Here is a 23,875-nt window from a genome sequence, read left to right on the forward strand (position 1 = left end):
GACGATAATCACAAATATCCCGCTCCGCGAACAATTCTTCCGAAGTCGCATCACGAAAGCCTAAAATCGGCGATGGTCGAGCGTGAGACTTCGTACGCCAAAAAAGTTAAGTCCGTTTCGAAGACGGATTCGGAAATAAGTCGTCGATTGAGTTCAACTGCGCCGCCCATGGCGACTATACGCCACTCGCCTTACGCGAAAAAAGTCATGACAATATCTAGTGCAAATTCGGATAGTAATAGTGCACTAGATCTATTTACAATACCTACAGCGACTGTGAAAGAGGCTTTGAAAAAAGGCAAGGCATTATCTAGTGCAAATTCGGATAGTAGTAGCGCACTAGATCTATTTACAATACCTACAACAACTGTAAGCCAGGCTTTAAAAAAAGGCAAGGCATTATCTAGTGCAAATTGCGATAAAGATAGTATTTCAAGTTTGTCCAAAGTACCCGGTGCAACTGTAGCAGGTCGTGCTTCGATTACGAAAATAGGCAAGTCAATATCTAGCTCAAATCCGGACTGTGGCAATAGTTTTTCTATACCGCACTTAGCGGCTTCAGACCAGACGTCACGTGTGAATAAAGTCAAGACAATAACCAGCGCGCACTCGGGCAGAGAAAGCCATTCGAGTTTATCGCGCCAAGTGGAGACCGTGGGTAATAAAAGTCGGTTGCCATCGTCGATAAACAATGATAGAAAATTGGATGTAAAATCTACGAAAGAAGCGGTAAAGGACCGAACGATCGTAGCTAAGCCCAATGCGATGGACATTAGCAAAATGGTGATATCCGATTCTGCGGGCGTTTGTGCTGATGATCAAAGTGTGCGCAAATCCTCGCGAAAACGCAAATTAAATTCTAGTTATACGCGTGGTGACTTCATGCTGGCTAAAGATGGGTTGCGTAATTTGTTCAATGTTTTTGGTGTCGATTCCGATGATAAACCGAGTATCGCTGCGCCTGTCTTGCCAGAAAACTGCTTTAAGAAACCGAAATCCCTTAAGAAACATTTGCCTACCCAAAACAGTAGCGATAAATACAAGATTAAATCGTCGGTCAAATCAGTCGACGACAAGAAAAAATCGAGCGCCAGCGAAAAGGATTCTGTAAGAAAACAGTCGAAATTCATTAAAGTAATTCCCGCGACTAAACATACAGCCAAAGTAGGTAGGCCTAGGAAATTCCAGCTAAAAAGCGCTACCGTACCGAATCATAAAAGTAAACCGAAAGTTCTTCAACACCATAAACTTAAAAGCGATCAAAAACATGCGAAAAAGCCAGAAATGGAAGGGAAGTTGCAAACGAACGCAAATTTGTCGAAGGAAGCGAAAGTCGAACGAAGTACTGCCGGAATAGATAAGGAACAACTACCCGTTCCGAAACAAGAAAAGTCATCATCGGCTGTCATTCAACAAGACGCAAAACTTCTTCGATCGAATTTGTTGGCAACCGCGGTGAAGTCGCCGGTGAAAGACCGCAGTAAACTGCTAGCCGATATACAACGAAAGAAGCTCGTTGAGAAGTCGAAAATGATATCGAATCAGCAGTTGACGAAACTGCAGAAGGGTAATTTGCGGCCGCGTATGGTTCGTCAGGACGTGCGCATAGTCGCGGCATCGACGTTGAAATTGTCGAAGAAGGCGCGACGATTTCGCGGTCGGAAAAAGCGCCAACGCCGCAACAGCGATACGAGTTGGGATAGTAGCAGTGATGACAGCGATGGCAGTAGCAGCAACGAGTCGGATAGCGACAGCGCGGCAAGTCGAAGCGACGACGAGGACGTGGAAACCGAGCGCGATAACGGTGTTAGCAGCGCTTTTAAAGCGAAAACGAACCGCATCGGGGACGATATCTATAAAATGATCGTGGACGATGGCTCGAAATCCGCCTCGGAAGAAACCGATTCGGAGTCGGCCGTCGAAGTAGATATCGATACGACGAATACGGACGATATTTTAAATCCCTTGCGCGTGCCGTTTAAACCGGATGTTTTAGCCGACGCGTTGAATCCGGCTTGCCGGGATCGTTTCGTATTGATCAACGACAACAGCACGAACTGGAACGACGTCGCCGCCGAAATGCCGTCCGCCGTCCCCGGAATCGATGAACGCGCGAAGATCGACCAGCCGTCGATCCGTCTGCTCCGATCGGCGTACGACCGTCGTCGTCCGAAGCTGTTCATCGATAATTTCAACCCGCAGGAGTTGGCCCCGTCGTCGACGTGTACGTGTTACGTCAGTTTTACGGAAACGGACGACGGCGCAATCGTCTGCCACGTCGACAACAGTGACGTCGACGGTTGTAACAATAAAGTTAAGAGTAAAACGCGGACGAAAAAGGCGACGGCAGTCGACAACGAACTGAACCAACTGGATCCTTCCGATCATTTTATCGCCATTCCGATCGTCGACGAATCTGACCTCAGGAATAACACGGATTTTTTTTCGTTGAATTTCGATTTCGAAACGAGTTCGTCGTTCGCTTCGCAATTCGATTGCGACGATGCGGAAAATGTTTCCGATCACGGCGTAGCGGCCACGATCGACGACGAATCGATTGCATGCGATATTTGTTCACGCGGCGCGAATCAAACTGGCAGACTATGCGAATGCATAAATTCGGCTAAAAAAAAACGCGAAATTTTTTCCGAACAGACCGTTAAGGACGAATTCCAAAACGACGCAGCGGAAACATCAAATAACGAGCTGTCTCGGATTCAAACGCGCCCGAAACGGATGAAATCTTGTCGAATGAGCTCTGATTATTATTACTACGACGGCGCGTCGTTCGGTTCCCAGAGCTCAGTCTCGTCCGCCGGGTCTTGCGCCACCGATCAAAGTATTATTACGAAATCCGAAAAATCTCAGGAAACATCTTTGAAAGCGTTCTCGACGAAGATCGATTATGATAATGATAACGTATTAGTCGCGACGCGCGATTATAATTCGGAAAGTGTAAATAATTGTTCGCAAAGTTCGTCGTTGACGGATCTGTCCACGTTCGTGAGCAAATTCGTACCGCACAAAGTATATTCGAACGACGACGATGAGTTGTCGGGTAGTAGCATTCTGTCGAATTCTAGCGACAATGCCAATTCGATCTCGGCTGTGAATGATGAAGAACCGGTCGTGTTGTACGAGCGTATCCGACGTCGAAACGACGACTTATCGATCGTCGTCTGTCGGGAACGGTCCGGCGCGTGGCACCCGACGCCGATACAGTTCGCCAGCGGTCTGCCGCCTTTCATCGACCACACTTACTGCTACCCGCCACCAGCTGCCGCGCTGTCAAGAACTGCCGGTTGTAAACTATCGAGGCGCGGCAAATTCACGTCTGACAATCATAAGAAATGTTCATCCGCTGCTGTTGCTGCCACTGCTGCAGGAGGAAAAATGTCACCTGTAAGTATTTAGCTTTTTTAAGCAGGTTGTCTATCTGCGTAAATACCATAAGAGCAGAATGTGCACTGCTGACTGTATTGCCAGCTTTGGCTTGCACACCTTTGATCATGATTTGAAATGTAATGTATTTTCGTGTTTGGCAAGCATGTTGTCTTTTTGAATGTGGAATTCCAGTGTTTTGAGTAGAGATCTTTTTCAGCTTTGGACATGGGGAATGTTATTGTTAGAAGCATAGATTTGAGCTATGTTTGTCCCAAGTTTCCGGATTCAGTTCCTCGGTTTGCTAATGATTCGATTAAAATCTTAAACATCTTGAAATGCAATTGATTGAATGGTCCAATTTAACGGAAAACCGCGGATCTGTCTGGATAGTGTTTTCTTTCTATTATTATCGAAAGCCTAGTTTTCCGACTAAGGCTGGTAAGGTTAGATGGTGGTGAAGAAATGGCAAATACCAACAGATGAGAATCCTCGGGGAAAATGATGAAACCTAGTTTTATTTTTCAGATCGTGACGTTGTATAATATTCAATCTTTTCTGACGGTCAGCCGTCACCTGAAACGGTTCGCCAGCAGGGGTGGTTCCACCATCTATCTACCAAACTGTCTTAAATCGAAGCAGGTATTGTACATTTGTTAAATACATGTCGCATGTTTTTATTTCAGAACTCTGGAACATGCCCTCCTGACAGCAGCTTCCGTTGCTGACTTACACCACGTTCTGTCCATTCAGAATCTGACTGGATTTCTACGTACATCGAAAGTAAAGACATAATTTACTGGGTTTTTTCTTATATCACGCGTATCGAAATTTCTAGCATTTTGCTGCATGACTTCGTATGTCTTTTGACATTTGTTGTATTTTTCGAATTTCAGGTCCATTTATTGGCAGACTTATGTGGGTTCTTGATCCTGAATGGACCTGAATACATCAAGATATCAAAAACGAAGTAAGTGTGTTTTCCGGTTTCTAAAATCTGACACCGTTTGTAGATTGGTACCAATATTTCTGCAGAAGGATGGACATATAAAACTACAAATACAGTTTAACCCTTTTCATTGCTGACTGATTGATACTTGAAAGTGCTGGAGATAATTTGGAGATTTTTGAAAATTCCACCCCAATGATAACGGGTATACAATGTACCGGTACACCGCAGTGAAGTGTACCAAGAGTTAATAATATTTCACTATGTTAGACAAGCGCCACCGTCTTTCAGAGATAGTAACTTATTACTAATAACACTGCAATGCAGTGTACGACTGAAGTCCATCACGGATATATTAGACACTGTGATGTAGACGCACTGAAAAGCTTAATCCAGATATGTTTGATTTGTGGTCCAGTTATATTCAACATTGATGTTAATCCAGATTTTTCATGATCATGGATTTATTGGCATGAAAAAATTCTGACCAAAAGCGATTAATCATGAAGTCGATATTTGGCTAAGGCCAAAAAAATATGTTCTGTTTCTGGTTAGGGCCTTCTGCACAAAATGATGCGGTTTAAAAAAAAAATGTTTAATGTTCCTACATTTCACGAGGCGTCATCCTTCCCTTTCACAATTGATATTGATATCAACATGCTTTTGTGTACCGGTTTTCATTCACAGTCAGACAATTAAACTTCCGCGTTTGTCGACGTTTGGTGACTAGATGGCGCTAGCGCATGGTGCGCGAATTTGAGAGCCAAAAATTCAACATAGGGGTTCTAGATCGACGCATGCACTGACCAGACACAGAATATATTTTTTTGCCTAACACTGGCTTTTTAGTGTCTGCTCAATTCTATTAATAGTTTACTCTATTAGAATTTGCCTTTCCTCGATTTTTTATCCTCCATTCATAGAAGCATTATGATAGATTAATTTTCATTTGTTTTGATTTTACTTGTAGGCATAGCCGACCTCCTACTTCCGCGGATATGGATTACATATGGAACGTCTCTTGACGAAAGATACCATTAGCGGAATTAGCAGTGACGCTTACCACGCCGGATCGTGCCAATAGAATTAATGCAGGAAGCTCGCCGATGACAGATCTTTCAAATATCAGTTCTAAATCTTGATACATTGTTATGCAATAAGTTAGTTTTATCTATAACGACGACGAGAGAATCCTTCTTTCGTTTCTGTTTGTTTTTATTCTATGAGAAATGAATGCAAAGATCTTCCGTTGTAAGGGCCATTTTCAGAGTCAAATTATTTGCGTTAACTGTAGTAAGCTCTACCTTAACTTTGTTAGGTTGGGTAGGACTGCTAGAATTACGTGAAATATGTTGAGTTGGCCAACTACTACACTGAGTAAACTCATGGTAATGCAACTTTCTTTTTGTCACCGGCAGTACTGGTACAACACGTTACAAACAGCTTAATCCAATCTTTATGGCTGATCAAATTAATCTGGTTTATGTAGTAATATGGGGCCATTTTCTCAAAACATGCGTCATGTGAACCTGTGCAGTGACTGACAGTGACAATTTTAAACTGCATAAGTGGTCCCAATGTTGAAAAAGGAAATTAAATCTTGCATTGTGTAGAGAGTGAAGTCTGAAGCAAGGGGGGAGTTAAGACTGGTCCACCACTTCAAAATTCGAATGTGCCCTTGTGGCTCCAAAAAACCGGTAAAATCTTTTTTGCAAAGAAAAAAGACTAAAAATAAATCCAATCGGGCCAGAAAAGCCCCTTTTGTCCTAGATTTCCTGTGTCATGGGAAGTCCACCAGAACATCCAATGTTTCGTGCTTGAAGCCCTCGCATGAAATCTACCCTTTTCAAATTAAGGGCCCATTTCAATTTTCAGGTCCACCCCTTCAAATAATCCTACAGATCCGCCCTTGAGAGAAGACCTCAACAGTGTATAGATACTATAGTTTGATTATTCCAACAGTAATAACGATAACTCCTGAATGATTCTAGAACTAGTCGTAGTGGGATTGAATATTTGTCACTTCATTTCGATTTCTCATGAGTGAAGCTATCTCAGGAATTGTGTCGTTGCAATGGTCCGGTCTTTTCATAATGAGAAGAAAGGAATAATGCATTTTCAGTTCATTTTTAAGGAAAATTCAAATTTATCTTGTGGCTTATGTATGCAATACAGGTCACTGTATATAATACGTATAATGTAATTCATTCTGTACATGTCTTATTTATGTTGTTGATATTTTGTAGAAAATTAATTGAAAATTTAAAGATGATGATGGAAAACCATACCGGGGTATACGGTACTACATCTCAAAAGAGGTTTTAGTATCCCGGTTGTTTTTTACGTACTTGTATGTACGGTTGAACTTGCGTAAGTCATCATAGCTAAAAGACCATAGCATTAAGTTGATATCTATCCATATAATGACGAACACTTAGTAAATTGAAATACACAAATTGGAACTTAAAAATAATGACGATTTAATTAATGTGAATGATGACTTATCTGATGACGATTTACCCGAGTTTTACTGTAATATATATTATTGTAACTTGAATGAAGAAGTATGTTTATAGGGATCATTCCTTTATTACATTCGCATTAGGGGAGGGGGAGGGGTAAGTGCAATTGTGTACTGTAATGCTTAATGTATATGAAAAAAATGTCAAATTTCATGCGTACGTAATAAATGAATGATCCCATAGTAGACACCACTCAAATCGGATCTGACCAACTACTTTGATAAACATTCAACTCAATGTTCATGACCTCGTACTGTTCATATACATGTGTACCACCAAACTCGAATGTCGCTCTTTATCCGCAGTCTTAAGCCTAACTCAGGTCAATTAAGATCCGATCGCATTGTCAGATCGTAAGCAGTCAAGTCAGTGATTTTTAATCGGGAACCTTTTCAACGTGAGTGTACTTGCGACAGCAAAAGTTTGATCGCAGACCAATTATAAGAATAGAACAAGTTCTATTTCATACAACGGATCATAACTACCAGTTTTTAGCCAATCAGCAACCGGTATTGTGTCACATGACTTTTAACGTTCAAAATGGTGAGTCACTTAGTCACGATGATCGAGTTGTAGTCGACAAACGTAGTGAGACAAACGAATAGGCAATCATCAGTCACGTGTACTACTGCTGTTCTTACGTCTATGGGTTTAAGTCGACCTGAGCTAGTGCAAAATCTTTAGCGCTCACCTTCCATTTGTATCACAACTTGTATTACAACGTTTACTGTATGCATGTTAGCGTTATAATTACGAAATCCAGGCTATATGTTAGGAGTGCATGTTCAACCCAGTTTTTATCCGAATGCTTTTTTTTTCCATAGAAAACGTTCATATTTTTTGTTTTTACAATATTTGAAGTGATTTTCGTAGTAATGCAACAGCTATTCAAAAGCTGCTCTAAACATATAGAAGATAATCCATGCTCCGGAGCCGATAAGCAATTCTGGACCCTTCCCCCAAAATTTGGCACCCATTGTCGTGCTTAATATCATTCTTCCGATTCAAACTTGCAGACCTTAACTGCATTCAGCGCTTCAATTAAGATATATGACTAGAAAGTATGCACTGGGGCTGTTTCTAGCCTGCAGATTGATAACAACAGTAGAAGTCACTTTGGATTTTTCAACTTTTTTTTCATCAAATTTTTGGTGAAATATTTGGTCCATTCAACCTGGAACCATGTAAACTATTATTCATAATTCGGATGTACTTAATTCGAAGAAATCTGGACTGTCACTGAATCATGTGAGTTCTACAGTACAAAAGAGATGAAAGTCATTCATGTACTAGGCTCATTTCATGCACCGAAGAAATAGTCACTTGGTGAAACAAACATATGAAATAAAGAAATTTTAACTTCCAGCCAACCGAAAAAGGAATGAGCTCTTTCCATATCTCAATTATATTTAGGCTACTTATTGATTTTCAATTAGGCTCTTAATTGGAAAGTTAATTTTGATGCAAGGCATATTCTTGTAGGCTACTTGTTTGGGTCAGAGTTAAGATGATATTATTACCTAACCTGCATATGCAATCTCCTGTGGAAAAGCTGAAGGGCTAGTTGCTCATAAGTTAACCGGGTAAATCAACCTACTTTTATTGAGCAATTGGGCCTAGGTTTTCAGCGTAACTTCTGTTTTTCTTAATTTCATTTATAGGATTGTTATCATTAATGTAGATGGCTTGTTGATTAATTCATTTGATGAATGAATGTCTGGTGTGTCTAATCATGGACGTGTCTAAATACTTGACCAGCACATGTATTAAGTGTGCACCTGTGCTGTGTATGAATGAATTATTGAATTTTTGTACTATATTAATTTGAAAAAAAAATAAAAATCAGTTGAAAACTAAAAAGTTTTTTTTATTTGATTCTGGTAATTATGAAGGAATAATGCTTAAAATGGATCCTAATAATTGTGCAGGGAAATATTGGTGCTTTATTTAGACACTAGATGGCGGTAGCTCACGGCGATGTCCCCGTTTTTAACTGACGTTTTTATGACTTTCGGTTTACTTAAGGCTAAGGACGCGGACAGTCTCCTGATCGGATTGTACTGACATTTAACGAAAAGTGCTTCATAAAGCCGATACATTGGACTGCATTTACACTGCAAAATATTAGGGTAAGTCGATTTTCATATCACAGTTTGGCACCAAAAAGGGAAGTTCCGAATTTGGAATTAAATCAAAATCAAATTAATTAGCCTACTTCGGACTTAGCTTCAGAGGGGCCGGTTCCAATCAATCAAGGTTTGCTTATGGCTATCGGAGATAAAAAAGACGTGTCTATAGATTGAACACTCATTTTCGTACCTCGACCTATATGAAACGGCCCCACATCTTTCGTTTAGTTTAGTTAGTTAGGCCTATCTGTCCACTCCTCCGTGTAATCGTAGACAGTGTAGGCCTAACAGTATTTATTTTTTGGCATGTATTATTTTAATATTATATTAGCTCAAATTCAATTAGGCCTAGAAAAATTCGTTTTCTAACTCATAAGATACATAGGCCTAGGCCTATTTACAATTATTGATTGTTAAAATTTGAATTAGGCCCCCTGTGTATCGTTAAGCCCCCTACAATTCTTAACCCTTAAGTGAGTTGAAGGCCCTATCAATTCATCAGGTTCCAAAAGCGAATGTAGGTAAAAATCCCCCGGGTAAAAAGGATATTTACTAGGGGAGGGGGATTTCAATTAGGCTACCTGTTACCCCTAGAATCAATGACTTGCCCAAGATTAAGATCAACTGTATTAGCCTATAGGCCCTATTTTAGTATGTCGGCCCTGTTTGCTTTGATATTCTAAAAATGTATACATGCATAATCTGGTGCTGATTAATTTGGCCTTTTTTCGTAATACATGTAGTTGGTGACTAAAAACACTTCCAATCTTCCCAACCCTTCTATTGGGCTTGAGTAGCCTATCTTATTACGTGCTTGGTTAGGTCCTAATCAATAAGCCTATAGGGCCTGCAGTCACCCTACCATATACCCCCACCCCTGCCTACCACCACGTTTTCTCAATGCACATCTCTTCTATACAAATAGCCTACATGGCAAAATATCCCCATATTCCACCATACTATCTAGCCTATACCGCCAAAATCTTTCTGCACCGATGTGGGCAATAGGCCTATATCAGGGGTTGACTGTATATACAATGTTTGTGAGCAGTGTTATTAGTTTTTAAAGCCTGTGAAGATAGTAGCCTTTACAGAACTACCAGGTGCGGATCTAGGGTCTGATTCAGGGAGGGATGCACCTCCAAAATAGTGCATATGATACAATTAATAGGGCACCCGGAAAGATAGCTCATCGGAAAACATTAACCCTTTTTTGGAAGTACAGCGAACAAGCTTACAAATTTTTTTAGGTAGGCCTATCAGTTTAATATTTTTTCATTTTCGCGTAATATTTCAGGGCGACTTGCCACTTAGAAAGGGTGCGCACCCATCGACCCATTGACTACCTGATAAATCATGAATGTTTGATAAACCAAATTACCAAACCCAATAATGTTCTGCAGTACTCGTACTCTATACTAGGGCCTAGCTTGCTTTTGCTGGTGTCTATACCAGCAAACCTAATTTTGATAGAATTCTTTTTTCCGAATATAGCCCAATTGTGGCTCATAAATTTCTTACACAACTGTGAGGTTGAAATCGGTTATTGCTTGCCAACCATTTAGTTTATGTGATAGAAATCCCGCCTGATAGCTACTGTAGGATTTTTCTAGCCAAATCATTGTAGTGTCAGTGAAATGATGCAATTAATATTCAATTTTTCATAGCACCGATACAACGTATTATAAATGCGACGAAAACCTCAGAATTGAAAGCACCTTTCATTTTTGAAAGGCTATACGGTTCAAATCGTGTGTTACCCTCTGACACATTAATATTGATATAAGTAATCGCGTACTTCATTGTCATTCGAACTATAAAACTAGTATTAACGATTTGTTTTCGAGTAAGCCCCACGTGCGCTTATTTATTATCGGTGATAAATGTCCATTCATCTTGCCGTTATCTTAAGACTTCCTCGTTGAAAATCGCGTAGACATATTGCGCTCTAAGTAGTGGCTCATTACGTTAATGGAAATCATCTAAGGATTGTGCACTTAAGGCTCCGATTGAGTAAAAGTTAAAAATACAGCATCTGCCGCGTCATCTGGATGGAATACTGTCCGTCGGAAGAACGACGACGCGCCGCTGTTGTCATCGCCGAGCCGATAAATCAATATAAACAGCCAGGTGGAATAGCGTAGCTGAACTCGATATAAACTAGTGCGTAGTTAGTTATCTCTAACACAACGGTCTAGTCAGTCACAAGCGTCGTACGCTCACGATAAAACTCGTTTCAATAACTCACACACACGCGCAGTTGAGTCGACACCGGCTAGACATTCAGGGATTAGGGTCTATCGGTGTAATGGTCTAAATCGGTTTCGTCGTCGTTTTTATACGAAATGAGTCATCAAAGTCCCGGTCGTCTTATTTTTCAGCACGGCGGCGCGATGGCTGCAGCATCGTTTCACGTGAACGTCGCCGACGCCGCGGCCGCTGTATCGGCGGCGGCCTCCTCCGGCAGTCAACAACACCGTCAGCAGACGACCGGGGAACGGCGCGACGATGCCGACGAATCGCCGACGACGCCGTCGACAAAAGCCGTGTTTGGAGACGGAATCGACTGCTACGGCGACGAACGCCAAATGCTGACCGACCAGGAGAAATTCTACAACAATCAAGTGCTCAGCGACATCGTGTTGAAGGTCGGCACTCAGAGGTTCTACGCGCACAAGCTGATGCTGATACGCGCTAGCGACGTATTCGAACGCATGTTCAGTTCAGAATGGGCCGATCCCGACAAACCGGTAAGTTTTACGACAATGGGGTGGTCACTTCAAATTACCTGGAAATCCGGGGAAAAGTCGGGGAATTTTCTTTTCTTTTCTTTAAAAAAGTCGGGTAGGCTAATAGTCAGGGAATTTGGTAAAAAAGTTTAAGATCAAGGAAAAATCAGGGAAATTCTAATCTTTTAATAATATGCCCAGAGTCGAGCTTGATGGGTTGAGTGATGAAAAAACAGCTCCCATTATTCAAGCTATCTTCTTAATAACTGCATTCTGGGTGTGCAGTAGGCTGGCTATCGTTCCCCTTCTAAGTCTCATCTGCTTGTGAATGAAACCATTTTGAAATTCTAGACTCCATTTGTATGAAAACTGATATTTGAAACACGTCAGTTCCACAGTTGTCAGTTTAGAGTTTAGAATCAGTTCATTTTCAATGGGTTAACTCTGAGTCCAAGAACTGCGGAACTGGGTCCAGCCAAATGGAAATTATTGTATGTAAAAAAATTTGTTCAGCTAATTTCGAAAAAAAGACTTCAATGTCATTAAGCATTCAATTGGCCCCGCTGTTTGATATACAATATGACTATTAATCCACACTCTCGTGTATATCGACCATGTCCACTCAAATCATACAAATTACGTACTTAAATACTAATAATACTGGTTCGCAGAATTTCTCCAGTGGGACAACTCTAATGTGTCTATAACATTTCTTTTGATCGTTAAGTTTTATTGTATTATTTTTATATATATATATATATATAAAAACATATGTAAATATTTTACATTTTCTATGTAAATATTTTACATTTTCTATAGTGTTGACTAACGAATAGACAACTATCATTAGTACATTGATGTATGTACGTTGTTGTGAAGGAAGATTACTTTACTTAGCACACTAATGAATAATTGCATTATTGGCTTTTGCATAAATATGGACTGTACGATTTTGTTACATACGTCTAGGGTTATAGTAAGTCCATCCAGGCATGTGTATGTCTCAGCACACTTGACGGCCGCTGTAAGCATATGTTGTTGCGGTGAAATCTGTTTTTTTGCGCTGACCACTAACAGTCTGTTTTATAGATTGTTTTCGTGTTGAAATAATGATCGCTGTGGCCAGTTTTTCAGAAGTGAAAAAGTTGCCAAATAACGAAGACTTATAACAAAACTATCAAAATGAATCCAGATTCACTTCGTCAAACTGAATCGTGTGTATTCCAATCCCTAACTTTAATGTAATAACTTACATTTTATATAACAACATGATAATGAACCTGATCTAATAAACAACAATTGCGCATTTATAAGTTAACCATGCGCTCTAAGGCCCTTTGTTGATAAAAATGCTGGATTTTGTTTTCTTAGGAGTACCAATGGATGGCCAGGGGCATATCCAAGTGGGGCCCTTATTTTGTTTTGCCAAGATAATAAACTGGCTTGAGAAAGTTACGCATACATGCAGTTGCAAACTATTGCTAGTAATTTTGTTCTAGAATCACTCGAGATGAGCAAGAATTGATCCATTTTTTCAAAATTTCTTGGGCGAGGACTGACAGCTCTGTTGGGCGGTGCTGAAAAATTTCCTTTGGCTAACAAGTATTTAACACACGAGTGGCAGCCCTGGAATTCGTTCGCAGTTTTATACAGAGTTTTATCAGTACAGAAAACGTCTCCTAATTCGGATGAACAGGAACCGGCAAAATTGGTCTGAGATAAATGTAGTCCCCGAGTTAAGGATAGGAAAATGTTCATTTGGTAGTCAGAAAAAGATCTCTTTTCGTTCAGAGTTATTCAAAAGTCCGAGCCGGAGCACGACAAGGTTTACTGTATTATTGGTTAGATGTAAGGCTAGAAAAAAAGTGATACCTTGTTTCTCTTTTCTGCTGAGTTTCTAAGTTGACCCGGCCAGCCGCCCGTGTATTACTTTTTTGAAAATCTTGATCAAGTTCACAATAACAACAGACCCGGCAGTTATAGAAATGAACTGATTACGAATTCTATTGCAGTTTACAAAAGTGACTAGCAGAAACAAGGTACCGTTTTATTTTTAGCCTTATTATGACCATGGACGTATAAACTTGAGTTTATATACGCCCATGTTATGACTAATAGCTCTGTGGAACTGGCCTCTGCTCATATTAGTAAACAAAAAACTGTATACTTTTATCACCTGAGGGTGACCAAAACTGGCTACGTAATGAACACGTAGCTGCATCATTGAGTATACGCGTTCGCCTTGTTCGGAAACAGTTACCATGACGACAACCTGGTTGTTTTGAAATTTTGCCGAATACGGAAACAAAGATCGAACGCACGAACGCGGGGACCGATTACCGTCTCGTGTCCAGCAGTATTGCGTCGTTTTTATTCATGATTTCGAGAATGAACAATCGTTCGCTAAATCTTTCCTCTTATAGAGGACGACGTCGTTGGCTGCGTCGCGTGCGCGCCGGTCTGCGTAGAGGAAAAGTCAATAATAATGACGGATTACCGCCGTCAACGGTGCACCGGTATTCCGGTCACATTTCTCTCCGTTGATTTGAAGTAGGCTAGACGCAGATGTAGAGAGACAAAGATAAATGGGCCGGAAGAAAAGACGACATTAACTTTAAGACGATACCGTTGATGACTTGTTTACTTCCCTAGTTCTGTCTTGGTACTCATTGATTTAATCATGGACGATGATTTAATGTATCATTTGATTAGTGAAGCCATGATACGTTATCACTTAGTTATCACTTTTTTGTTTGCTTAGACATATATATCGTATAGACTCATTGAGCTAGTTCCTGTGGAAGTGTTCAGGAAAAATGAAAATTGATCTTATGTCATGATATAACTCCACGTAAAATCTAAATTTAATTTTTCGTAACGATGTCCCCCAAGAAGGCAGTGGATGTCGACAAAAAATTGGAATTTTGAATTTAAGAAGAAAATTTCTGTTTTTATCTCGAGATAATAACTCAACGAATAAATGGGAAAACTTTTAATGAAGTGAGAATGAAATCAAATGTTCTTAGATGATAACTCGACTGAAATAAGGAAAACTGTTAATTAATCGTAAATGATGTTGAGATATATCTCGACTTAAAATCCAATTTTTCTTTGTTCCTAAATGATGTCCCCAGGACGCTTCCATAAGTTCCACTGGCCAGAATTTAGATCCCGCTAAGAATAAGCCAGTCACAAATGAAAACTGTTCCAGGTCAAATTGCATATGAGTTTGGAGGTGTCTAGTTGCCTGCAGTATACCCGGTAGTTCAGCCCTGATTTGAATCGATTTTGCCCACTGGTACTGAAACTAGTTCTGATGCAAAATTTCCTCCTAAATGTTTCCTGACAAGTATCAAATTCATCCCAAAATTTCAAACCTGAGTTCCAGTATGAAACCTGAGTTCCAATGGCTCTATCAGGGATCCGGGGGCTAGATGTGAGAATATTTTCAGGGCAGATGAATAAAAAAGGTAACGAGAATGATAATGAATGACAAAGTCTGACAATAATTTCTAGAGCCAGTAGTTTATTCAACGATTCCAGAACAAAGAGACTTATTTAGGTAATCAAAATTAGTCTCTTAATGTCTTGAATTAGTCTCTTGATTTAGTCTATTTGTTCTGGATTAGATATAATATATTTCATAATTTCTGTTGTAGCTCAGACTATTAGAATATACCGGTAGTCAAAACGTCGAATAAACTACTGGTTCTAGAAATTGTTTTCGGACTTTGTCTTTCATTATCATTGTGGCATTCTCGTTATTTTAACGTCATAACATCACAGATTTAGTGTTTTATCAATGTTAAGCACCACATTCATGACTTCTTATAACGAAATTTGTCATTTCGATCTCTACTTTTTCAGGAGATTGAATTAGTCGAAGAAGCCATGTGCGTCGAGGTGTTCCCGCGATTTCTCAAGTTTCTCTACAGCTGCCACGTCTTGTTGAACGTCGACACGGCTCTGCCGCTTCTCGTGCTCGCCGACAAATACAACGTCATCGACCTACAAAACGTCTGCATCAACTTCTCGCACCAGCATATCATCCCGAAAATCCAGCTGAAAGACGTTTTCCACGTGTGGTTCCAGTACGCGACGAAGTGCTACCACCACAAGCTGATCTCGGCGTCGGTGGCGGCGCTGTCCGACACGATGCTCTCAGCCGAGTGGGAGCAGGAGTGGACGAATCTCGAACAGGAACAGTTGATGGAGTTCGTGCGCAGTTCGAACTTGATCATCAAAGACGAATACGAACTGTGGGAAGGCGTGTTGAAGTGGCTGCAGGCGAGCGCGCATCCCGACCGCATGGTGAAAATGGAGACGCATTTACGCGCGATCCTGCCGCACGTTCGCTTTCCGATGATGACCGCTGACCACCTGTCGGACATTCAGAAAAGTCGCCTGTACGAACTCTACCCGCTCGAGTTCCAGCCGTACATAATGCTCGCGTATAAATTCCATGCGCTCTCGTTGACGAGTCGCGCCACCGCGAAGGAGTTCACCACGGAGGCTTTTTTATTGCGAAACTACACGAACTTGCGCTGGGACAAACGCCTGGTCATCACCGACTATCCGACGAGTCAGAAATCGTCGGAGGTGACGCTGCGATTCACGACGCGGTCGAGTTCACTGCCGACGACGACCTGGGAGTGGGAGCTGCGCGTCAATCTGAAATTCAACAAGCTGACCTCGTCGGAGGACTTCATGCGTTTGAAGAGCACAAACTTGATACTCGACCAGGCGCGGCCGATCGAATTTCTGCTGTCAGTCGTCGACAACGAACACGTCATCACAACGGTGACCGGAAAGAAAAACTTCTGCAAAAATAAGTACATGGTCGATACAGAAATCGACAAGAAACTGCCCGTTCAGGAACTAACGTCTCCCGATTCGGAATATCTCGTCAATGGCTCGCTGATTCTCCAAATAACCCTTAAACCTGTTAGTTAGTCGGTTAGTTAGTTACTAGGTTGATATTTTTTGTGTCCACTTAGATAATTGATTTCCCTGATTAATTAGATATGTATGTAGAAATGGATGGAAACAGTGGAACCTTGTTATGCTGTATAATGAAACTTTGGCTTGAATATAAGAATTTGATTTATTTTTAGATAGCGTACTATATCGGATAGTAACTACTGGTTTTAGGCATCCTCCCATGGCAGGGATCCAACCTGATGGCATACCGAAACCCTGCCACACTGCCACACCGGGTATGCAGGTTTGCCAAACAGATTGCCTGTTTTATAATCGCTAAATCAAATTTTCATGCATAAACTAAAAAATAAAACAGGATTCTGATTGGCTAATAATGATAATATCTTAGCTGCGCCTGTTTGCAAAGTCTTAAAGGTTAAAACACCCACAATTTACATTTGAGTTTCGAAGTTAGGTTTAAAATTAAGGTTCAAGCAGTTAAAATAAACCCAGCAGCTCTAAGTGAAAACCCTGTGATAATGAGCAACTTGTTGAATGAAGATATCACTAGGCAATAAGATGCTGGTGTTGAATTCAAGCATTTACTTCGATGATATTCACAATTTACAGTTCTATTCGCGCATTCCGAATGCATTGTATATTATTATATATCATTCCAAAATATAATCAGTGATGACAATCAATGTGAGGATTGTACTGATCCAAATTTCTATTTAACTTATAACTTTCAACTATGAGACTATCCATTTGATCCAAATAACTATTTTACTTATAACTTTCAACTATTAGGCCATCCGTTAGATTTATATAGCATGTCTATGCCTAGTTTTTAAAGGTCCTACCTCTTGCACGCATTTCAAAGATAACTAGGAATGTCAACTATTTGATGGTCAGAATACATGCAAATTGTATGGCTCAAAAACTGATAATGCTGCTCATGGTTTTGTGAAAGATGAATAGATGTTTAGGTGCTAACCGTCTTTTGTACAAATGAAGAAAAGCAATCTGGTTAATTGATTCCATGTTTAGACGATATTTCCTCTTTTTCCATGAATATGGAAAATTAGTATTCTCCTGTGAACCATTGAAAGATTTCTTTATTTAAACCAGTGTGGTCTAAAACCAAAATTAGAATATCAACTTTAAGTTACGGTAGACTTTACATACTGCAAAACAGTAAGGGGTCTATTTATGAGAAATTCTTAAGTCTCGTCATGATTTTTTATCGGCTATTCAAACACAATTTTTTAATCAATTTTTTTAAATGTATACGTAGCAAATTTTCCATATTTTTGCTGACTACACTTTCATTTGGCTTTCTCAACCCTGTATAGCGAACTGTGTATGTTCTTGTGTACTTGTCATCGTTTTTAAGTACTAACACTTCGATGGAATTCGTCTTGTTGTTATGGGATGATTTCCCCGGGGCTATTGATGATATTATCGCCGTGCGTTCTACATCAGGCAGATGAGATGGATTCAATCTATATGAGTGGTGATCCATTTTTGGTACAAATGATAATTCCCTCCCTATCCTGAAAAGATTGCCATGCATTGCGTGTCGCATAAAGGCATTGTTGTGTTATCCAGGCTTGTGGCGGGTTCTGTGTGTCTACAATCGCCATCTATCGTAAACGTCTGGGGCCAGTTGCAAAGTCATGACTTAGACTTAAGACCAGTCTAAGACCAACTTAGTTCTCATCTAACAACTAAACGATTTAAGACAATTTTTGGACTGTGCAACTGGCTCCAGGTCCTTGTACAATGTGCTTAAAGTTGATACTCTCAGTATCATGCAATCCTCGATTTTCTACCGCCCTCAGTTGTTATCCACCAAAATTATAGAATTTTCCTGATGACAAAAATCGAGTTCACATTCTCCATTGAAACGATATTCAGTTATTGGCCATTCTAGATTATCGACTGAAAAGCCATTCGTCCTAATGATCAAGGATCACGATGTTAGTTAAGTTAGGCTTCACATGCGCACGTGGAATGTCTCAAGTGTCTTGTGCATGATGAGCTAGGGTTGATCGCAGCGCAAGAGTTTTTTATATCAGGATGGCTGCTAATGTTACGTCTGCCCATTGAGGAACTGTTTTGCATAGTTGATTAGACTAGACAACTTCACACACACTTCATCAGCATTCCAAAATACAGATACAAATAGATTAATTGTTGTTGAATCATGTTGATTTCGATCGTCACGTACACAGTCATTCCATGAACCCGATAGGCATTTTTGCGGGCCATCCGCGTAGTTTCTCTAAGCTGATTGATTCGAAATCTGAGTATATGCACAACAGAATCGATTAAGCTCCCGGAACCGAAATCAGTTTGGCCCGTCAAGATGCCTAATGTATATAAATTTATATAGAACGAGGTTGTATTTTGATATCTCTATGTTTTTGTCAGTTTTAAATGAATTCCGCTTAAATTTTAGAGAAAAGTTCTGTTAGATTTCTGGGAAAAGTACATGTTATCAAATTCTATTCTAAGAAATGTAGATTCATCGTTACCTCAATAGCGCTGCCATAACCTACTGGAGGGTGGCCACTATTATTTGACTTGCTTCTCCTGACTATTCCCTGACATTGCTTTCTCTGATCTGATCTGATCCAATCAATTGACTCAGCTAAGACATAGACGGAAACTGTTTGATTTTACGCAAGATCTTGCAATCTGAACAAATTTCCCTGATTTTTAGCTTTTCTCAGAAATCCCTGACTATTCCCTGACTTTTCTACAGAAAAGAAAATTCCCTGATTTCCCTGATTTCACTGATTTCACTGATTTCCAGGTAGAGTGGCCACCCTGCTCCGCATTAAATATCTTATCATATTTTCATTGTCAAAAGTGATAGATGTAGCTCAGCTATTTGTGTACGTTATACGTTTGTGGCGTTACGTGTTTGTGGACGCTGTTGGAGGTTTTGGAGAGTTTTTAATGTAGATTATATAAAATGTTTTAATCAATATGTGATACATATTAATTCAAAAGCTCAGTATCCAATGCTCGTTTGTTGAAAAGATTGTTTGAATGATCTATTACTTCTATGATGATTAATCTTCTATGTACGGGCATAGGCCAAATCTTCATACCGGGATATTAGTTACCAATTATTTTTGTTTTTTCTCTCAATCGATCTATGAAGGGTCAACCAATATGAATGCAAATGTGTGAATTTTTCCATTGCCGGGTACTGAATGAAGTGAGGAGTGTTTTGAATAATTACAATACAGTAGATATAACCGCAGTAGAAACTATAGCCGCATTCACGCTACGTTATTTTAGACCAGATTTGACCCGTTCCAATTTAGAACTGACCAAGCGTTAGCCTGTTGTACATTTTGGAATGGACTTATTTTTTGTGTGATCATTAAGATCGACCAGTGATTACTGTACTGTCTATAGCAAATTCAATATTGCAAACGCGCCTCTGATTTGGTCCATTCTAAATTTGCCCTGTTTCAGGTACGCACCACTATTGACCAGTCTAGCTATTAGTAGTATTATGAATGCAGCTTATGAGTACGGTCAGTACCAAGTACTGGTTGTTTGTGTGCTGTGATTATTGCTCGTTCGTATATATATATTTTGATCTCTGATAGAGTTTAGCATGTGTTTCCAATGAATAAATGAAGTCAAATATTCAAAATATATCATTTGTATGTTGCTGGTTTTATGAACAGTTTGTGCTGAAATCAAGGACTATCAAGAGAGACGGAGCTCAATCTTTGTCTTGTGTTGGCATTTACTGCAGTGGTGAGGTGGATGGGGATTATATCTCAGTGTCCGACTTTCAGCTGATGGTTTGAATAGGCCTATAGCCGCGATCACACGAAGACGATTTGAGCCCAGGTCAAATTAGACCCGTAGCACGATGTGAGTTACTTCCAGCGAAAAAATACTTTCTTGTGTGCAAAATTTGGCACGGGCCTGGCCCAAAATTTTTAAATGAATTCCGCTTAAATTTTAGAGAAAATTTCTGTTAGATTTCTGGGAAAAGTACATGTTATCAAATTCTATTCTAAGAAATGTAGATTCATCGTTACCTCAATAGCGCTGCCATAACCTACTGGAGGGTGGCCACTATTATTTGACTTGCTTCTCCTGACTATTCCCTGACATTGCTTTCTCTGATCTGATCTGATCCAATCAATTGACTCAGCTAAGACATAGACGGAAACTGTTTGATTTTACGCAAGATCTTGCAATCTGAACAAATTTCCCTGATTTTTAGCTTTTCTCAGAAATCCCTGACTATTCCCTGACTTTTCTACAGAAAAGAAAATTCCCTGATTTCCCTGATTTCACTGATTTCACTGATTTCCAGGTAGAGTGGCCACCCTGCTCCGCATTAAATATCTTATCATATTTTCATTGTCAAAAGTGATAGATGTAGCTCAGCTATTTGTGTACGTTATACGTTTGTGGCGTTACGTGTTTGCGGACGCTGTTGGAGGTTTTGGAGAGTTTTTAATGTAGATTATATAAAATGTTTTAATCAATATGTGATACATATTAATTCAAAAGCTCAGTATCCAATGCTCGTTTGTTGAAAAGATTGTTTGAATGATCTATTACTTCTATGATGATTAATCTTCTATGTACGGGCATAGGCCAAATCTTCATACCGGGATATTAGTTACCAATTATTTTTGTTTTTTCTCTCAATCGATCTATGAAGGGTCAACCAATATGAATGCAAATGTGTGAATTTTTCCATTGCCGGGTACTGAATGAAGTGAGGAGTGTTTTGAATAATTACAATACAGTAGATATAACCGCAGTAGAAACTATAGCCGCATTCACGCTACGTTATTTTAGACCAGATTTGACCCGTTCCAATTTAGAACTGACCAAGCGTTAGCCTGTTGTACATTTTGGAATGGACTTATTTTTTGTGTGATCATTAAGATCGACCAGTGATTACTGTACTGTCTATAGCAAATTCAATATTGCAAACGCGCCTCTGATTTGGTCCATTCTAAATTTGCCCTGTTTCAGGTACGCACCACTATTGACCAGTCTAGCTATTAGTAGTATTATGAATGCAGCTTATGAGTACGGTCAGTACCAAGTACTGGTTGTTTGTGTGCTGTGATTATTGCTCGTTCGTATATATATATTTTGATCTCTGATAGAGTTTAGCATGTGTTTCCAATGAATAAATGAAGTCAAATATTCAAAATATATCATTTGTATGTTGCTGGTTTTATGAACAGTTTGTGCTGAAATCAAGGACTATCAAGAGAGACGGAGCTCAATCTTTGTCTTGTGTTGGCATTTACTGCAGTGGTGAGGTGGATGGGGATTATATCTCAGTGTCCGACTTTCAGCTGATGGTTTGAATAGGCCTATAGCCGCGATCACACGAAGACGATTTGAGCCCAGGTCAAATTAGACCCGTAGCACGATGTGAGTTACTTCCAGCGAAAAAATACTTTCTTGTGTGCAAAATTTGGCACGGGCCTGGCCCAAAATTTTTAGCCCAAGTTGGCCCATTGGGCACCTGTGTGAATAGTTGTTCTTGGCATTATTTGGCCAGGACAAAAAATGTTTGTGTAGTCCCGGCTTATATTTCTTTTCATTCAGACCATGAAAATAGTATGACTTAGGCGAGTTTACGACATGGAAAATCCAGTTTTCCGACAGAAAGAAATTCGAAAATTATTTTAAAAAATATGTGACCAGACATTTTCCCCTCTCCAACTTGAGCATTTATCCAGCTAACATTGATCTAGCTTGCTCATTAGATAGCGAAGGTATTTCTAAAGTTGTGTTGTCGCTGGAATAAGCTAATTCTGTTTTTAAAAAGCTGCGGCGTGTTTCAGAGGAACGATTGATATTACGTTATCGTTGCTATGGTATTTAAATCTTGCTTCAAGAGTTTTAGAATCGCTGTCGATATTCTAGTTAGAATATCGTTTAACTTACCAACTAAACCATACCAGAATCTTTTGTTGAGAAAAAAACATTTTGAATTTCCTCTGGCAAAAACATTATTACCAGTTATAAGTTTGTTAAGGCTTATCCTTTGCTGTATCTATGCAACATTTTCCTGATAGCACCTGAAGCATCAACAGAAAGATGTTCATCTGTGCTGTAGCTTGAGAAGTTGTCATTTCGATATAAATTTGCTTGCTGTGCAAGAATGAGTAAATTTGCGGTGACTGTTCTGATGATTTTATGGACCGGGCAATGTTACAATTATGGTAGGTAGATATTCTTATATTTGAAACCATATACCAAAGTTTGAAACTCGATGGAAAAATTTTCTTGTTAGAATTTCTTCTTAGATTTTACATCTCCATTTCCTGATCTATAGAGAATCCCACAATGATAACAAAAAATATTAAGTCCGAAAATGCTTCCTTGAGCTAGTAGTTTATTCGACATTTTGACTATATTCGTAGTCATCTTCAGGAATACAGGAGTATTCCTGAAGATAACTATTAGTCGAAACAGCGAATAAACTACTAGCTCCAGGAAACACTTTTGGAGTTCATATTTTTCGTTGTGATTGGGATACTCTATGGATTATCAACATAACAAGGATATAGTGTCTTATCAATGGTTATCTCCAGGTCATGTAATAGGATTGATGTTCAAAAATGATTATTACTGAAAATTAGAAGCGCTCCATACTTGAAATCAATGGCTATTTTTACAATTTCAGGAATTATTGAAGATAAACCTGAAAATCTGAAGCAAAAATTTGCGACATTCAAATACGGTTTACCTGATGTTACGTTTCGTCGCCGGGCGAAACGCCAGATTTTCAAAGCGGCGTACTTAAGTTCAACGCTACCTTCGAATTACAAATCAGTTTGGGATGAAATTAAGGAGATAGAGCAGAACTATCTAAACGGTCGTTGGAGACGTCCCACACCAAAACCTGATAAATGGGCCCATGTTTTTAACAACCCGGTAAAGAAAGCCGATTTGGTAAAGTTTGAAGACATACCTCTATACGACGCATCAAGTAAAGACTTCGTAATGGTGATAATCGGTGTGGTGATTCTTGTCGGAGTGCCACTCTCGGTGTTGGCCTGCTGCGCGTTGAAGGCCATGGGAGTTTGCAAAAACTACGAATGCTGCAAGCCGGCACCGAGACCGGTATTTCCGCAGCTGAATGAGAATCAAAAACGATTCATTCGTCGCACCTCGGCTATTCATCCGATCCGGCTGGAAGCGCCGTATTCGGAATTCATGAATTAT

General features: G+C 39.8%; 2 protein-coding genes across 5 annotated transcripts; both read left to right on the top strand.

Moving 5' to 3' along the window:
* The first annotated feature begins 145 nt into the window (after positions 1–145).
* On the top strand, positions 146–8,692 carry LOC141914885 (uncharacterized). 3 transcript variants are annotated; one of them, XM_074806222.1, is made up of 4 exons: positions 146–3,402; positions 3,910–4,023; positions 4,278–4,351; positions 5,301–8,692. In XM_074806222.1, the coding sequence occupies exons 1-4, from the start codon at positions 169–171 to the stop codon at positions 5,353–5,355; spliced, it is 3,477 nt and encodes a 1,158-aa protein (XP_074662323.1). In that variant the 5' UTR covers positions 146–168; the 3' UTR covers positions 5,356–8,692. The 3 variants fall into 3 exon arrangements, 2 of the variants coding, with proteins under 2 accessions (XP_074662323.1, XP_074662324.1); XR_012620896.1 differs by lacking the exons at positions 3,910–4,023; positions 5,301–8,692 and adding an exon at positions 4,068–4,164 and having other exon boundaries at positions 4,278–4,352; XM_074806223.1 differs by lacking the exons at positions 4,278–4,351; positions 5,301–8,692 and adding an exon at positions 4,068–4,109 and having other exon boundaries at positions 3,910–3,979.
* A 138-nt stretch (positions 8,693–8,830) lies between these two features.
* On the top strand, positions 8,831–20,376 carry LOC141898102 (BTB/POZ domain-containing protein 17-like). Of its 2 annotated transcripts, XM_074783923.1 has the most exons (3): positions 8,831–8,981; positions 11,363–11,731; positions 15,578–20,376. In XM_074783923.1, exons 2-3 carry the CDS (start codon positions 11,375–11,377, stop codon positions 16,661–16,663), a joined length of 1,443 nt encoding a protein of 480 aa, XP_074640024.1. In that variant the 5' UTR covers positions 8,831–8,981; positions 11,363–11,374; the 3' UTR covers positions 16,664–20,376. The 2 variants fall into 2 exon arrangements, with proteins under 2 accessions (XP_074640024.1, XP_074640023.1); XM_074783922.1 differs by lacking the exon at positions 8,831–8,981 and having other exon boundaries at positions 10,985–11,731.
* Positions 20,377–23,875: the final 3,499 nt, after the last annotated feature.

Source organism: Tubulanus polymorphus, chromosome 1 (assembly GCF_964204645.1).
Source record: "Tubulanus polymorphus chromosome 1, tnTubPoly1.2, whole genome shotgun sequence".
In the NCBI taxonomy this organism is placed as follows: domain Eukaryota; kingdom Metazoa; phylum Nemertea; class Palaeonemertea; order Tubulaniformes; family Tubulanidae; genus Tubulanus; species Tubulanus polymorphus.